Source organism: Pseudopipra pipra, chromosome 2 (assembly GCF_036250125.1).
Source record: "Pseudopipra pipra isolate bDixPip1 chromosome 2, bDixPip1.hap1, whole genome shotgun sequence".
Lineage (NCBI taxonomy): Eukaryota > Metazoa > Chordata > Aves > Passeriformes > Pipridae > Pseudopipra > Pseudopipra pipra.
Window position 1 is genome coordinate 7,564,777 of NC_087550.1, and position 18,682 is coordinate 7,583,458.

At 42.1% G+C, this 18,682-nt stretch overlaps 1 protein-coding gene across 4 annotated transcripts; it reads right to left on the reverse strand.

Moving 5' to 3' along the window:
• Nucleotides 1-737: 737 nt before the first annotated feature.
• On the reverse strand, nucleotides 738-14,175 carry LOC135408910 (OX-2 membrane glycoprotein-like). 4 transcript variants are annotated; one of them, XM_064643870.1, is made up of 6 exons: nucleotides 14,028-14,175; nucleotides 11,738-11,819; nucleotides 10,679-11,005; nucleotides 9,788-10,054; nucleotides 7,823-7,933; nucleotides 738-2,815 (listed from the first exon to the last, which is right to left on the reverse strand). In XM_064643870.1, exons 2-5 carry the CDS (start codon nucleotides 11,793-11,795, stop codon nucleotides 7,827-7,829), a joined length of 759 nt encoding a protein of 252 aa, XP_064499940.1. In that variant the 5' UTR covers nucleotides 11,796-11,819; nucleotides 14,028-14,175; the 3' UTR covers nucleotides 738-2,815; nucleotides 7,823-7,826. The 4 variants fall into 4 exon arrangements, with proteins under 4 accessions (XP_064499940.1, XP_064499916.1, XP_064499925.1 ...); XM_064643846.1 differs by lacking the exon at nucleotides 14,028-14,175 and adding an exon at nucleotides 13,567-13,959; XM_064643855.1 differs by lacking the exon at nucleotides 7,823-7,933 and having other exon boundaries at nucleotides 14,028-14,124.
• Between the last annotated feature and the right edge of the window lie 4,507 nt (nucleotides 14,176-18,682).

Sequence of the window (18,682 nt, forward strand, 5' to 3'; positions counted from 1 at the left end):
CTTTCACGGGTAGTGCAAGATCTGGGACACAATCCCAAGACACTCAGCTCTTCCAGGAGGATAACACATCCTTTTAACTACAGCCAAGTTCCTCACTCTCACATCTCTTAAGAAGAAAAGTGCAAGTTGATGCCATGAGAAACACAAATTGCAGTTTCCCAGTTCATCTCAAAAGTCTATATGTCCTAAAGGATACACTGGGTCACTATGGCCTTTCCCAAAGGAATTATTCATGCACTCAGAGCTCATGTGTGATGCTTCTCTCATGGACTTATAAAAGCTCATAATGTGCTACAAACAAAAGAAATCATGAGGGCTGATCTTCAAAGTTGCTTTATTTGGCTTCTTTTCAGCAAGGGAAATATAGAAAACAAGACAATATATCAGCAGAGCATGAAACTTCAGATAAAGAGTAATGAAGCAAAGAACAAGACACCAACAATACTTGTAAAAATATGAAATGCACTGGTTTTTGATTTACTGAAGTTATTTCCAAATCTGAAATAAACCTCAGCTGCTTCTGTAAATTTTCCTCACAAGTTTTGTTCAATTTTTTTTTTAAGACAAAAAAAATACCCCAAAACACCCTTAAAAAAAGCCCCAAAGTCCTACTTTTTGTACAGAAAGGAAGCAAAATACAAACCAATTCTACAAAAAAGGCCCAAATTGCAATGAAACATTTCTAGAATCCCAAACAAGTAGGTTAAAAAAAAAAAAAAAAAAAGGACCAGTTGATGTATTGGCTGGAAAACATTTATTTTTTTATTAGAAAAAGTAAAATATATAAATAAATAATCCACGTTGCACTTACAATAGTAGAGCAAACGTCATCCTTCACATCTTCACTAATACACTGAGACACACACACACAAAGTTTTATCATTGCTCTGGAAACAACAGAACACTGGTTCTAACACTGAGTCCTAAGTCTTGCATCTCCTAAATCCTCTCTGTGGGTGTTTCAGATTGACAGTCTGTATTCTTGGTAAACATATGACATAAAAAGCACAAGACAAAAGGCACTTAGGAAGTCCAACACACTCAGAGAGATGGAGTATTTCAGGTGCACAAACAAATGCTGATCAAACCCAAAAGATGGTACTGGTAGTGATCCCAATCCAGTGACATTCAGACAGAAGGAAAACCTTAAACATTTAACTCCTCGGCTGAACAAAAATCACCAGAGGACCCCCTAAAGTCCTTCCATCTATCCTGTCAGTAAAATGGGCCATTAAATGTACACCCCGAGGTAGGCTTGGCTTTGGCAACCCTCACCCTGTGAAGGTGCTCAGGGGCTGTCAGGGTTTAACCCCAGGCAGCAACTAAGCCCTACAGAGCTGCTTTCACAGCCCCCTGGGAGGGCTGGCAGAATCAGGAGAGTTGCCCCATATTGCCTTCTGCACAGAAAATGAACTCTATCCCAACTAAAACAAGCACAGGGGAGCTCAGGCAACTGGAACTTTAAGCCTGGAAATGGCCAGATCAGCAGGCCTGGGCAGGCACTGAGGACCAGCTTAGGGTGGTGGGAGAGAGAGGAGCTCCAACACAACCTGGGGCAGGAGCAGAATTAGGGGCCAGCTCATAAGAGTAGTGCAGTACCTTTATCTGCCACCAAAATCTGGGCAAATCAGCAAATCCAGGTTCTGTAAGACCTCCTGCTGACATCATCCCACCCACAGCAGGGACACAGGCCAGCGAGCTGAGGGGTGACACCCCACACAACAAGGTCCAGCACAGAATAATGGCCTCTGGTGATTTATGTGGCTTCAAAAAGACACAGCACAAACGGATGGAGGCAGGGAAGACTGGTTTAACAGTGCACAAGGTGACCACCAGAACTATGGAAGAAGTTAGTCCACGGCTTTTGACAGCAAAGCAAGGAGTAGGATTGGGTATTAACAGAGTTGTTTTGGAAAATAACCAGAGAGAGAATGACAGCAAAAAAGAAAGGAGAGGTGGAGATGACAATGCTTACACTACTGGGCTTTGTTTCCAACTCCTCCTCACTTATTTTAAAAAAAAAACCAAAAACAAACTGAACCAAAAGAACCAAAAAACCCCCAAACCAAGAAGAAACCCCACCCCAGGATTAGAAAGGTCAAATAAAGTACAATACTTATATACTTATAAATATATATAAAAGACATATAATTCTTCTTTCCCAACCGTGGCTGCTACTTTCTTTAACCTGTCACCTCCTTGGAGTCCTATTGCTCTTCCCCAGTAATTCTGACAAATTCAGTGTGGTTTGTGTTCCTGTGGCCTTGAGTCCTGTGGTTTTGAGTCCAGAAGGTGTTTTTGGAGAAAGTTAAGCAATACTGCCCTTGGCACAATGACACATTCACTGAGGAAAAGGAGCTGGAACAGCTGGGTAAGAGAAGGAAAACCAGATCACAGGAAGAGGGCGATGAACTCAGAGTTGCTGCAAAAATTAAACCCCTCTCTACTGCAAGAGGGTCCTCAGAGAGTCTGCAGAGCTTCCATCCATGGGTGTTTTCAAATCTCCACTGGAAGAAGGCAAATACATTTTTCACAGCAGCAGTACCATGAGTGGCACGAGCAAAGAAGATTTTGGCACAGCAGGAGAGGACTAAGTGGTCCCTCTGATCCTACTCTTTAAGATTAAGGGTCCAGACTGAATAAAAAACATTGTGTTAGTCATTTCAGTGATAACTCAATGTCTAGATAGGGCAGTGTATGTATCTTTTCCTTTTTTTGCTGCTTCTTTCCAGCCAGTCAAGTCACTATTTCTAAGGCTGACTTCAGGTTGCTGGGCTCTGATGATCTGGAAGGTGAATGGCAATCCTCAAGGATCCTAGAAAACAAAGAAAAAAAAAAACAGGGAAAAGGATGAATTGTTGCCACCATGTTGCTGCCTCAAGGGCAAGGGGGGAGAGAAATGCACAGTGGGGAAAGTGGGGAACAACAGTCACAAAACTGCCCTTTGGTGAACAACTGTAGGACTTTCCCTGCTTTTTTTAATTCTTGAAGTCATACACGCTGCAGAATTCAGGATAAGACAGGGAAATAACAAATACACAGAACCCTAAAAGGATGTGTAAACTGTGAAAAGTAAACTCACTTTCCTGGTGTGTAAAACACCAGGATAAATCAGTAAGGTTTTATATGGAGCATATAAATAGTTTGGTATTTCATAATGTCATTCTGATGTTTGAGATGCAATTTATAACACTACCATCACATGGCTTTGAAGACAGGGATAAAATATATGGCACCTTTGCTTTTCATGTAGAAGAATATGAAAGAGGTTTCTATCTCCTTGTCTAATAACCCTTCATACAGCCTAAGTATTTTGCAGAGTGTTTTGGAATTGAGTATACAAATAATTCCTGCCAAGGAAGTGAATGAGGAATTGAAACAGTGAGGTAACTATTCATTTATCACAGGAGTGCTATTTTTCCTCCCTTTCAGCTGCATTTTATTTTCTGGTTATATACAAAGCACAAATATGATGGACAGGACGAAAATTGTGTTGGTCACTCATAGTAAGAGCCTCCTTGTTTGCAAAGAAACAGCATTTTAGCAGCATAGACTTCAACACTTCTCCCTTGGACAGGCATGATAACCTCTGGGACGTTTCCTACACCACCACCTTCATCCTGTCTGCAACAAACAGGATTTATTTTATTTATCATCCTGAACAGAAAATTAAGTGACTTACTAGGGAACAGGTGCTGTCTGGAAGCAGTAGATGATGAAACCCAAAAACATCTTCACTTGGGTTGCAAAATATTTATGTCTGTGGAAAACCTGGTGGGCAGCTGACAGCAGAATTACCTCTTTGCTAGCATTTTTGTAATGAGGGGTGGCTTTTTTTTTAGTTCCCCCCCTCATTAGTTCTGTTTTGGTCTGTTTGGCTACAATATTTTTACACTGTGGTTTTTGAGGGAGTTGGGTTGGGGTTTGTCTGGGTTTTTGTTTGTCTTCTGTTCTTTTTTTGTGTAGTGTTAAGAAGGGTAAACCAATGAGGCTGTTGTATATTCACTACATGTTTTTTTGCTATTTTTCTGGGAATTAAAAATAGGATAAATATATAAATCTCCTACTCATGATAAAGCCACACTTGAGAGGAAACCAAGAAAGTCTAAAATGAGCCTCCCCAGCTGGGACATGACTCCCAGACACCCATTCCTCTGTGAGCAGGGTGAGTTAGATCCATCTGTCTCATGAAAGAGGGAGATTAAGTCTTGAGTTTATCATCTGAAAGTCTGGTATTTAGCCTGTCTTTTCTGGAAAAATTATTCTGAAAAGTCTCCTAAAGGCAAGCAGCTATGTTGTTCTCAACTACCAAGTTGAGATAAATCCAGATGTATGTCAAAGCAACTCACTGAAGAAATAAGTCAGGTCATAAGATAAAATAGGAATTGCTGTAATTTTAAGTCAAAACTTAGAAACAAAGCCTTCCTCAAACTGAATAAACACAAGAGAATACTGCTATAGTGGCTCTTCCAGAATTAATTGCTATTTTTACTATCAACACAGCAATGGAAAGCTCTTTTTTTTGTCAAGTTTTCTAAATAACTGGAATTTCCTGCACAAGACTTATTTCCCAGCCTTTCAGGACATATTTGGCCACCAAAATTTGAGGTACTGGTACCTCAGTATTACAGCTGATCAGCCAAGTTGCTATTTGTCACGTAACAAACCTGATTCTATACTATTTGTAGCAACTTCCAAAACTCAGAACAAAAAAAACCTCAATCAGGGCACCTTAAATTCCTGTTCAGGGTACCAAATGATCTCCAGCTGGCAACAAAAAGGTATTTTCAACTTGTTTTATAGTACTTTTGTAAACTACGACGCACACTGAGGTTCAGTATTTCTTTGAAATACAGGCAGTTGCTTGTATTCAAACACAAACATAGAATCATTAAGGCTGGAAAAGACATCCAAGATCATTAAGTCCAACCTTTGACAAAGGCACAATGCTGCTCACATCTGAATTCCAGAAAATTTCCACTTGAAGGAAAACCTGAAGGTTTTGACTTCCAAACAGGAAAAAAAACCCTAACAACATTTCTATGCTAGCACTTTCTGCAGAATGGAATTTTTGATCTGACCTAATCTCTTCTTCTATGACTCCTCAAGTTTTCTTTTTCCAGCTTTCTTAGGTCACATCATATCTATTCATTAACAAGCCCCATATTTTTCTGTCCTGTTGCTATAGCTTTTTTAAACACAGACATACAATTTGACTATTTATAAGCCTTTCCACATGTCAAAACCTGCATAAGTTGCCCAAGAGACATCAACACACCAATGCTTAAAAAAACAGAACAAGCCAAGGAAATCATTCTGGCCTTTCTATGCATTGGTGAAATAGGCCTTCCCGGGCTGTTGCAGGTCACCAGCCTCCTGGAAAAAAGCATATGTGGAATTGTATCCCCCTATAGACATCCTGAGAAGTGACTATAAAGCTTTTTAATTGGCCAGGCTGAAATAAGAGTATCCTGCAAGCCTTGAAGTAAGCAACTGATGCTGTGGAAAGCAGTCAGGTTGAGACATGTGAAGAGCAGGTAAGGCACAGGAATTCAGGCTCATAAAGCTTTATTTTGCTTCAACCCAGGCTCTTGGCTTGTTAAGTGACCACTTTACTTTGGTGTAAATAAGCTCTGTTAGTTGAGCCAGGAAGGAAATCACGACTTTTTATAAGAGCAGCACCAAGACAGGGTGGGTGACATTTTGCTTGCTGATTCATTGCAGCTCATTGCACTTGTATGGAGTGAGAGGCACAGCTAAATTTGCCTCTGCTTGTCAGAGATGAAAATATGAGTTTTCCATCTGCATTTGCCACAAAGGCCGCTCAGTTTGTTCCCAAATAAGTGACTTTTTGCCAACCATTGTGAAGACACTTCACTCGGGATGCTTTCAGGGAGAGCTACAAAACACGTGTGTGCTCTGTAACTGGTACACAAGGCAAATGCCTGAGGGGTGAAACATCAAATTTCAACCCCAGCTCTTGACCTAATTCCCAAGTATCTATCACAAAAAGGAAGGAAATAACAAATAGAAAAGCAAAGAAAAAGCTAATCATACTCTCAAGAGCAGAAGCAACTTTGTCACAGAAGTGTCCCCAGCCACTCAGATAAAAAGCTGTTGTTTTACTTTCTGGGCAACTCGACAAGACTACAAAGGCAGTGCTTGTTATCTATTGTAGAATGAAGAGCACTATTAAAGTCCCAGACATACAGGGGGATTTTCTAGCCAGTGCTATTTGCTCTCTGTTGTGAGGTTATAAGAAGCCCTTCCAAAAGTATGTCCGTGGGCACTGCCCCTCATTTGAACCGTCTGAGCACAGTAGAGGATAAAACCAGAAAAGGGCTTTCTGCAAGGTGTTACTGCCTCTTGGGGGAATCAACTACAACTTTAAAAATCATAAACATATTTCACAGATAATTAGGGAAAAAAAACAAGTCACCACAAAACCAGACAAAGATCCATAGCTAAGGAGGGTTAGGGGATTTCCTCATTACAATATGGTGTTTGTGGAGTAGTAACACACTGGAAATACAGTGTTGAAAATTGCTGTAGTTCCACAGGTATTCTAAGGATTCCCAGAGAAATGACAGTTCTAATTACATGCAAGATAAATATTAAGTAACCCCTAGGAACAGGCATAAAAGAGCATCCTGGGGATAAAAAAATACTTTAAAAAAATCTAAAAAACCAGATTGTGATAGAGTGATCAAACTGCACTACTGTCTGAGTTTTACAGCAAACTAATTAACGAGGACTTCAGGAAACAAAGGTACATTAGGAAAATGGACTACCCATTTCTTTAAGGTGGTCACTGTATGAAGGGATAGGATCAGCTGGCCAAAGTTGCTCTGGATAAAGTCATGCTGCCTTTATGCAAAGAGGAGCCAAGTCATCACACGACGTTTTCAGAACTCAAGATTGAAAAACAACTGAAAATATGCAGACTAAGGCTGATAAAAACTAGACTGCATTAGAAGAACAGAGACTGAAGGACTTCCAAGATCACTGTAGAAGTCACATCCTGGAGTTTGTTAATCAAAACCCATGATGAATGGGAAGGAACACAAACAATTCACTCAAGTCCTGCTTTTCACAAAAAAAATCACTAAAACCCTGCTTTTGTTGATAAACTTTGACAGAAACTCATACCCCCTAGTAAACACTGTTCAGCTAATTTACCCAAACAATTCTACTTGTTTATAGGAACAATGGAAAGCTCATATTTTACAACTAGAACTTTTCTGAGGTGTGAGAAGTGTCCATTTCTTTCTTCTCTGTGAAGACTTCTGCAGTAGCAGATTCACTAGATCAACCCCTCTCAACAGTAGACACTCTAGGTTTAAGTTCACAACAGACAGATCTGATATTTCTGGAAACATTACTTTATATCACATTATCATCAGGAAGCAAGTATTTAACTATTCAGGAACTGAGCTAATGTGTGCTGGTGTTTCTAAATACATCAGTAGAATTTGAAGCCAGACACAGCATTTTGATTTAGCTGAACAGCAGTGAAATTACCACTGACCATCAAATTTCTGTGATTTCTGAAGCCTCCCCACTCCTCTAATTTATTTTTTTTAATTCTGTTATTAGTAATTAAGACTAGACAGTTGAATTGATCCATGACAGGTCATTCCACATGCAAAGACATTACACTGACTGCAATTTCTCCTTAGTTCATCATTAGGATGCAGACTCTTATGCCAAATTTGAGCAGACCTCACCATATCTCCCTGTTTGTCTTAAAAATGGTGCTGTAACCAGCAGAAAACTCTTCCCCTGAAGGAAAACCACTGATTTCCACAAATCAGGGACTCACCACTTCAACACCTCCTGCAGATTTTCTTCCTCCAGAACAGCAAACACACAACTACGACAACAGTTACGATCACAGCAATAATCAGCAGCCAAAGTAATGAGGGTCCCTCTTCTGTGAAAACAAAACAAAAACCACACCAAATGAAGCTGGTTTATAAAGAAAATAAACAAAGAGAGCCAAGAGGATGTCTGGTTAATGACGATGCTTCCTCTGATACTGTGAAAAGCATTGCTAAGATACACAAAAGCAGCAATTGCTCAAAACAGAGAGTGAATTTATGAATCCTTAAAGGCAAAACCACTTGCCTGTAGAAAATGTGAGAAGATGTGCTCATGTTCAACCATGGCCAAGAAAACTGCCATTCCCCCCCTCAATACAGTGCTTGCCATGGGCACATAAGCACAACTTCACACAACTCTTAATGCTTTCAGAGGAGTTTGTTCATCCAGAATTTTATCTTTTTGTTTGTAAAATAGAAGTTATTCTTTTTACCTTTAAACAATTATCATGTTGAAAAGCCTGTTGAAGAGGCTGCATTAACCTTCAGAAGAGAAGACAGGCCTGCAAATAGCTCTACCCAACACTTAAACATAAATTCTTCCCTGGTTAACCACTTTAACAGCCATTAATCAAAAATGTTAATACAAAGGCCCAGTTCACTGACATTACCTGGAAAACTCTATGAAGTAAAATGTATTTGAATCAAGCCAACACTATTCTGTTTTTTAACAAAGCTAGGTGGAATTATTCATTGGAATTTATCATCCTCTAAAATATAATACTGCTAAAATAACAAGCTGTCAGCTGATTTTTCATTCTCCTAGCAAGAAAAAACAGTCTTAGTTTCCTGCTTTGAGATACATATTTTCTTTTCAAAAGGCCAAAACAAAAGAATATTGATATTCAGACAGGAGAAACATTTAGCATGCTTTTTCAATTAGTATAATTCAGAATTAAGAACTGATTTGAAAGTTAAGTTTTAGAATGAAGACATTAAGTCAGATCTCGCTCTGTACTATTATTCCTGTAACAATCACTTCTTGAGCATCTGATTTCAGAATTAACCCACATTTACGTGCTGCTTTTCCTGTCTTCGTAATTTATCAGTGGTCTCCCCTTTAAGGCTCTGGATTTGGAGACACATGAATTTTAAATATCCCAAGTCAATGCTTCTGTATGAACTGAAAATGGTAATTCAGCTTTTAACGTTTCTCTTTCTCACCTGCAGAACTGGGGTGAAAGTCTTTCCAGCAGAACAGAATGTTGGAAGAAGAAATAAAAATACTACAAGGTATTCAGATGTTTCATGTATTTAAGATGTCTGCATAAACCCAACATAAGCATCTTCAACTGGCTGCCTCCCTGTATGCCTGGAAATACTATTCTTTCCTCACCATGACTATTCCTTCTTTCCTGCATCTCTAGTGCGAAGTCCTTCTGCTGCGTTCTCCCAGAAATCAATAAAGTTATGTTGATTTACACTGGCTGAAGCTCTGGCTTTCTTCTAAACTCTTTAAATTAAAAATACACAGGTTAAAACACAACAAAGTATGTGGTAAGTTGAAGCCAAGCTTTTGGTTCAGAGATAGTTTGTTACAAATTTCAGAACTCCCACTTCTTTGTCCATTAAGCTACCCATGCAGTTTTTACTTCATCTGGATAGATATCAGGTGATATATTTATATTTATTTTTAGGCTGTTAAATTATGAGGCATGCATGAAAATTGTAGTTTGACTTGCTGCAAAACACATGGTGCCTCTAAAACCCATGGTTCAGCTTTTTTCCCCTCCTCTTTGATAGGACTCCAGTATGTCACTGTCTCAAAGATAGCAACAAATGCAAATAGGATTTTATTTCTTCTTGCTTGACATACACAAATCTCACCCCCTCCTCTTCCCAGCAGATTCCTACCCAAACATGGAGGCCAAGAGAACACTGACAAGGTGCTTTCACTGTTCACCCACCTCCATTAATTCTCACGGGCAATTCCCTTGTTTCCTTTGTGTTGTTCACTCTGCAGATCAAGTCCTGGGCCCTGATCCTCTGGGGGTTGGAGATGTGCAGTGTGCTGGTGATGGACACCACCCCACTGGCGTGACTGACCACCTCCTGTGTAGGAGCAGAATCGAACAAGTCGTTCCAGGTGATGGTGGGCTCTGGGAAGCCAACAGCACTACAGACGGCTACCAAGTGACCTTCAGAAATGTTGTAGTGGACAGATGCATTGAGACCTTCCAACATACAAATGAGACAATCCATCACCACAATGAGCTCCTGCTCACAGGCAGTAACAGCAGTCTGACCATCACAAACCAGAGCAAAGCTTACTGCATTCACACTGAACCCAAAGAAATGCTCACTGGGTCAGGTTCCCTCCAGGACTCAAAACTCCTCCCCTTATACTCAAGTTATATGCCCCAAACATTTCACTTAATCTAAAACCCAGGTATTAAAATAATCTGTTCAGTAAAACCATTTCTTGGTCCCATCTGATAATTCCCTACCAATATGGCAGAGCTCACAGCACCGGAGTTGTTGCTGGCACTGAGAGGAAACAGCAACAGGCAATGTTGGTTTGCCCGAGTTCCATCTGGGACTGCCCAAGGGCTTACAAAGATCCCACTCCTTGCTTTTTAGCTGCTAATCAAGGAATAACAACCAAGAGCCAAACCCACCACAACAGTCTTGAATATGACCCCCAGAGTCTTGCTCACAGCAGTAAAGCTCTGTTTCTACATTCTGTTCCACCAAAGGATGCTCCTATCCCTGCAGTTCCTGAATCTGCTCCAGGAAATACTGTGGGTGAGAAAATACCTCTTATTCCACCAGAAACATATCCCTGCAGGGAACCTCACCAAAGACACTCAGGCAGGTACGTCCAGAGACGGAGCCTGAGGGAAAAGTATTGAAGAGACACAGGTAACATCCTGAATCATCCATTGTAGCGTCCCAAAAAGTGATGCTTGTCTCGTTGAGTTCCAGACTTGTGAAATTCATTCGGTCTTGATAGGACTTGTGAATCCTCAATCCTTTCAGTTTACTGTATGTAGCTATATTCTTAAGTGATTTTTCAGAGCCCTTTTGCCACGTCACTTGCACAACATCCATGGGTTCTGTCAGGGCACAGCTCAGAGGGGCATTGTCACCCACCCTCACTTGAATTTCTTCAGCCTGTGGAACCACTGCAGTGACATAAAATAGGGAAAGGGGCAGATATCACACATATTCAGAAGCCTAATGCTGATTCTAAGGCCTGGATTACCCACAGACACAACAACTCCTCCAATTACATTCCTCCATTAAAGAGTCCTTCTCTTCAGTACTCCTAGAAATCACTGACAGTTTACATTGCCTGAGGCTCTGGTTTTCTTCTAAACTGTTTAAATGCAAAAAGACCCTATTTCTGTACCCATCCCTGCAGACTTCCTTCTCCAGTTTCACTAAATCAGCTCCTGCCTTCCCATTCATCACATACCCAATTTTTGTTTCCTAAGAGCTAGAGGAAGACTGAGTGCATCAGGGAAGTACACACCAAGTCATTCTCAGAGGAGTAAACATGGCTTAAGAAGAGTTTCTGGACCACATAGTTTTAGAGTTCACAGCACATTTGAGATGGAGAGAAAGAAAAACAGAGATTTGTTCCTTAGGGAAGGCTCCACGATGGGAAACTGAACTCAGGTGAACAGTAGTGTCCAGTGTCATCATATTTATGGGATGCTGCCATCCCTAAATGCTGCTCTGGGAGGTTTTACATCACACCTGCCAGCACCATATCTCTGCCTCAGCATGTATCTAACAACATCAGCAATCTGGATTTCAGCTACTTTTCTCTCTTACTCTGACTGTTGAAGCCTCAGGAATCTGAAACCACTTCCCCAACAATTTTCAAGCAGACTTCAGGAAATTCAACTTACCCTTTGCCTTTCCAAGCCCAGAACATGCCAGACACAAAACCAGAAATCGGAAAGTCATTTTGGAAGAGGAAATCTGCTTCACCTGACGAAAGACAAGGAGAGATGAGTGACTCAATGACAGACCATCTTCTAGTGTTATTGTGTCCTCAGGGTGCAAAAATTAACAGTAGGTTTGTCATGTGAGAAAAAAATTTGGGGTTAGACACGAGATTTGACAGGTCTCATTGCCCTGTTCCCTCGATTGATATTGCCACCACATAACTGAATTGCAGACCTGACTGAAGCTGGCATTATATCCAAACAGAAACATTATTTTGCACAAAATCTCTATAACACACTCCACCCACTGCTGAGGTTTTCTGCCAATGCCTGCAAAACCAGCTGATGCATCTGGGGAGCATCTTCTGTCAAGAAATAAGGAAATCTCAAGCTTTTAAAGATTTTTCACAACATGCAAAAAACAGAAGAGAAAATTGACTGCAAAGCATTTTCTGTGTTACACCGATTAAGAACGGAAGGCTTGATTCAAAGAAACTTCTGCCAATCTGAAAAGCACTTTTATTACGGCCGGGGAATGCAAAGGGGCAGGTGTTCTCCCCAGTGCACTCCGCCGAGCCAAGAAATAACATAGCCTTTTATACAGTTTGAAAGTAGCAAGCTCAAAATTATCTTTACACACACTCCTTTTGCAGTCTTTCTTATCTAAATAGACACTTAGTTTTACCTCCTATTCTTACCATTATAGAGTAGTTACGTAAAGTTTTATCACTTCAAGCAGTTTCAGGTTCCCCACCCCTCTCTACGTGCTAAAAAGCCTTCCCCATTCTCTAAGCCTTTTATCTCAATTGCCCACAGTTCGGTCAGAGACTTTTAAGCAGTTTTACATTTTGCAAAGTCACACCTTCATAGCTAAATATCTAATATTTTATTTCATTCTCTATTTCAGGCTGATGAACAAATAAACGAAGGACAGGAAGAAAAAGTAAGTATTTAAAACAAATTCCCAATGCACATAATGCTTTCACAGACAACCAGTAGCCTGCCTTTAAATTCTGAACACATTATGCTAAAATCAGTCCTGATGCAACTCTCTAGTTACCAAGGACAAAGAGAGATCAAGTTCTGATACGTAAAAATCAGGAAACAAGGATCCATCAGCAACAAGCCCAATGAAGAATTTGCCAGATAGAGTGTAGCCAGATATTTAAGCAATAAGAAATTCAGACAGATATTCCTAAAAACAAGCAGAAATCAAGGGTCATCATAGCAAGCAGAAAATACCGAGTTAAAGAAGTGTTTATAAAGCAGTGAAAGACGGGTCACACCTGCAGGCAAGCAGAGTTTTCAACTCCAGCCTTCTGTGTGTCACCGCTTTGGGACCCGTTAAAGCCCTTAACGCACCATCACGCACACACGGGATAGATAAAAGCTATCACACCATGAGAAACTACGCTACACCCTGTAGCTATATGGGCCACCAAAAAAAAAGTCCCTAGGGTTACAAGTCCAATCATCAGTAAAAAATCAACCAAAAAAAAAAACAAAAAACAAAAAACACAAAAACCACACACAAACAGAAACCCACCCCCCCCACAAAACACCCACAAACAAAAAAAAAACCAAACACACAAAACAAGAACAACAAAAAAAAACCCCATACAAAAAAAAAAAAAAACCAAAAAAACCCAAAGAAAACAACCAACGAAAAAAAACAACCCCACAAAACATCAGAAGAAAGGGAAAAAAGGCGTTAAAGACTGAAACTGAGGCAAGTAAAGCGCGAATCTTTCAATCAGTCCTTCACTGTGCCTGCCCTTCCCGACCCGCACCTCGGAGGGCTCCCGAGCCACCTCCTGTGCCCCTCGCCGTCCAAACCGCTCTTCCGCCGCTTCCTTTCCGAAAACTTTCAGAAAGTTTCATTCCGAAACTCCTTCAACTTTAAAGAAAAACTTTTATCCTTCTGGAGAACCGGCCCCAGTAACTGCTCGGCGTCACAGGCTCAGAAGGGCGGCTGCGGCCGCGGCAGGAGCCGGGCACCGTCCCGGTCAGGAATGACGGAGAAAGGAGGCGCGGGCACCTCTCCAGCATCTGGGAACGGCCCGGAGCCGCTCCTGCAGCCGAACCTCCCCCGGGGGAGCCTCTCCGGGCCCGGCCGGGGCCCGGCTCGGGGCCATCGTGCTCCGGAGGCTCCAGCCTTCCAGTCCCGCTCCCGGGACACCCTGGGGCGATACCGGATTGCGCCTCCCTGCCCCGCACGGACACCCAGTGCCCGCTGCTCCCCGAAACCCACCTCGGAGCTGGGAATGCGGCCCGAGGGAGGGGTGCTCACTGACAAGTGCCCGGCAGCAGGGAGAAGGATGGAGGCAGTGCCCAGACGGGAATGCCCAGCCCCGTCCTCCGCCCCTCGTCCCAGCGGTGTGCTCGCGGTATCCCCAAGGGAGGGGAACGCGTCCTAATAGAGCTTCTTAGGCATCCAGCGTAACCTCTTCTCTCAAGGGTTATGAATAACAACCAAATTACAAGTTTGCCTTGAAAGATTAAAAAAAAAAACCCCAAAAAAACCCAAAAACAAGAACAGTGCCTGCTTTAAGCAGGAAGCGTTCTAAACTCTGAGTAATCCACAGGTGGCAGCACAGAGTCGGTTCCAGAAGCTCTCCGGGATGAATAATCGCGCTGCTGCTGGAAATCAGTAGTGTAAACCTGAACTTCAGAGGAAATTTGGGGGTTCACTCCCGCGTACAGCAGAGAAATTCCTTTTATGATCAAAGCACTTCCTCCCCTGGTTTCTGTTCAAGGGTAGCGTCAGTCACACCAAAAATGAATTTTAATTAAAGGCATCTATGCTGTCATAAAACACTCAAACCAGAATCCAATAGCAGAATATAATGTAACAATGACAGGCTGTGGGCACTGAAGGGGTCTGGCCTGGATCTTTCAAGTTCCTCTTCATGGGTGATAAAAAAAGTTATCTCTTTAACCTTTTTTATTATTGGGAGTGGTCTTTAGCTGCTACCTTCCTGTTGGGTGGAGAGGAAAAGGGGCAGCAGGAGTGGTGCAGGGCAATCTCTGCCATCTTCCTGTTGTTACACTACAGAATCTTCCAGTGACAAGTTTTCTCTGTTGTAGTTTTATCAGGCTTGACAGAAGCCACCCATTTCCCAATGTGATTGATTAGAAACAGCATCCTTAGCAGTCAATACAGGACATCCAGTGTCTGCTGTTTCTCCAGCTGCTTTCACACGCACTGTTTATACTTTCATACACACACGTTTATATGCTGTTCATACCAGATGCAATATTTATCTTACAAGGCCTTGGAATGTCTATTGATTTAAACCATCACTGCTCATGGGAACATGAGAACTGGCACAATTGCAAGCACCTGCCAAAATTAATTGACAAAAGATGACCAGGTAGTGGCCAAGAGCCCACATAAGCCTAGAAACACTTTCTCATTTAAGACACAGATGTGTGAGAATATTTGGAGCACGGCTACTAAGCCGTCCTAAGGAACAGAGCGGTGTTTGAACCTTCCCCAAAGCCATCCCGGGCACCCCCTGTGTTAACTTTGCTTCTTCCGCTGCTCTCAGTACCTTCTGACCTGTGAAAACAGAAAGCTCCTGCTGCCCCCAACAGGTCTAAATTATTCCCGGAGTCTGGAGCTCGGGGCAGTGTCTCATCCCGATGGATACAGCTGTCCTTAGGGACATCTTCTCCACCACTATGCTGGATTTAGTGCAGCCCTTTCCCTGCCAACTAACAATCCAGAGCCACTAGGCTTTCCAGCAAGATTTCAACACTACCACCACCTTTATTCAACTTTTCCCTCTGTCTCCCCGGATCAAGAGGTAGGTCTTGAGTCACTTAACTTTCACTCTGCCAGCTTTCCCTTTTTTGTTCCTTCTGAAGCAGGTCAGATCTCCAGCAACCCACTCGTTATTTGAGACTGATGTACCTATACCCTTCACACGCCTTTTTTAAGGAGAAAAATACATTAGCAAGTCTCCTGTGCTCACCTACCTTCACTGTAGTTGAGGGCATTTCAGAGGGAACCCCAGAGAACCATACAGTTTAAAGTAAATTTATCCAAAAGTGCACTGTGCTATCAAAGCGCAAAAGAAGTGAAGTCTCAGGGACATTTCCCTGTTCTTATTTAATAAGAATAAAAAGGGCATTTGGGGAATTTCAGTGCTATAGTAACTCACATCTACTGAGGTGGAAAAGTTTAGACGAGTGTTGCTACTTCTTCAATGGGCTGGAGAAGCCTAGAGAAGAAAGAATAAAATTATAAAAGGGTCTAGAAAATAAGAAAGCTGCTTCTTTAGAAAGAGGGAATAAACTAGAGCTGAGCAGGGAAAGGACAGTACTGAAGTAGTAGGTGAAGACCAGAGGCAACTTCAGGGCAGAGGCAAATGGAAAGTGCTCTGGGCAGACCAGCAGTGGCAGAAGAATCAAAATCTTTTTCTATTCAGAGGAGAACAAGACACAAAAATCCCCTTCTGCCCCATTCTGTGTTCTCATGGCAACTGTTTCTTTTTACAGGGACCTGGCTGAGCTCAGCAATCAAAGTTCTACAAAGTTCTCTAAATATTACCTTCTCTGGTGCCTGTGGTAGCCAAGGTGACACAGACTCTCTGGAGAGACAAAGCCTTTGAAGTCAGTGAGAAGGAGAGTAAGCAGAGCAACCCCTTGTCCTAAAATCTAGAGAGGTCCTTGTTCCTCTCCTTTTATTTCTTCACCTGTAATATACCCTGCATGCTGGTGGAAGAGGCAACCTGAACTTCCTTCTGTCAGGAATGAGGCCTATTCTTTATTTTTTTTTCCTCTGCCTTCTGGGTGATCATATTCTGCTGTTCTTCCCTTGATTTCTGGTCTAATGACCTCTTTTAAACAGGGCCATTTGAGCCACTAACCAGTGAAACCTGTGCAGGTTTAAGGCAAAGGATATGAAACAGCTGATCCAAGTTGCCATTAATTAACAGGGAAAGAAAAAAAGGATAGCTAGTGTGGCACAAATTCCAATAAAACCCAACCCAAGTCATAAATGCTCAAATTGCTCTTGGAGGTCCAGCCTGGTCATTTTGACAGCAATTCAACCATGAGATCATGGGCAAACCACATCTTTTCTCTCCAATTCACTTCTATAAAACAAAAAAATGTTAAATATCTTGAAGTTTGAGATCCTGCCAGTTTCTCCAGTGCCACCTGCAGAGCATTTCCCAGCAGAGAAAGGTACCCATGTGGGTAGGGATACAAGCACAAAGAAGTTCTGGGGTCCCTTTCAGTGTCAGGAAAGGCATTTGGATTGGCTTTCCACCTCCAGAAGAGTTGTGTAAAATGGAAGAGACCTGAATTTAAACTTTGCCAAAAAAGCAGGTTTGGTATTAAATGGACTTAACAGGAGTGGGTGTTGCCTGCACATTTTCTCTTTACGATTTCCATTTCCATGAAAAAAGTTAGCTTTGAAAAGCAATAGTTAAACTCACTTGTCTCTTCTTTTGTTGTGTTTATACAAATACACTGTTGGCTTCCAATCAGAGCCACACCTGAAGATCACACACATATCCCACAGAAAAAACCACAGATAATTTCACTGAAAAAAATTATATTAATGAGCATTTAGTCTCAGGAAACTCTTGTTTGAGGAATGCCAAGTTGAAGACCTCTTTGTAACCTGCAACACACGGATTTCAAGGCAAGCTGAATCAGCACATGATTTTCGGGATGCAAGGAATGGTTGTCTTCTAAATGCTGAGCAACTCTTGGTTAAAATATCACTCCAGATTGAGTTCTAAAGGTCCCTCTAGCACTGCACCTTCTTTTATCCGTCACCAGCGTGGAGAATAGACTTGGGAACATGTCCACATTCCCTTTCCTGCTCCTTTGCAAGAGCTCTTTCTCCAGGAGAGCAAGGAAGGACTGACACCCAGTGCCCAGTTCCTTCTGTCAGTGCCTTTCAACACCTTCCCTTCCAGAGACCACAGTCTGTGTCTGCTGCACGAGGATGCTCACAGAATCATCTCATCCTGGAACGACTTTGGATGTGGTGATTGTCATTTCTGGATACCTGGAGTAGGGTTGCTGGACACCAAAGCACTGTTTGGAAGTCCAAAGAGAGAAAACACAGCGCTGGTGAGTTACTATGTTACTGAAAGGCTCACTGGATGCGTTTTCCGGTCCGCTGGTGATCTCTCCCACTAGAGGGAACTCTGAGGCCACCAAAGACAGGGCTCTGTGCTGAGGGTGCACCGCGACACGAGCTGTGAGAGGAGCCTTTACAAATACATTGGGGGCACATCTCTGTCACTCGTCATGTAACAACACAAAGAGCTGGAAGGGGACTTTTTCAGCTCCATCCCTCAAAAACATAACTTCTTTTTTTAAAAAATACTTACTGTTTTAACTTGGTATACAAGGAAAAACAAGTACCAAAAAAAAAAGACAAGAACAAAAAAAAAAAAAAAAAAATAAAAAAACCCCAACCAAACAAAAAAAACCCCCAAAACAAATAAAACAAAAGAAAACCCCAACAAACAAACCAGCCCCAAACAAGTAAAAAAATAACTTGGTGTAGTTCTGTGGGTCAAGGGGACCTGCTTCTCCAGGAGGGCTGTCAGTGTTTAGTGGGAATCCTGTGGGAATACTGGGGAGGAGCAGAATGTTGGCTTGGGAACAGCACACTGCTCTCCCATCAAGTTTCCTGAGCCAGTCTCACACCAGGAATGTTTCTTTGCAGCCTGTGGGAGAGAGGGGTGATGATGGGGAGAGTTAATTTTGGGAATCCTGGGATCAGTTTTGGGCCTCTCGCTCCAAGAAGGACATGGAGGGGCTGGAGCATGTCCAGGGAAGGGAATGGACTTGGGAAAGGGGCTGACCCGTTTGGAAGCTCTGCAGGAATTGCCACACAGGGTCAGTTCCTCGAAGTCCTCCATGGCTCTTTTCCTC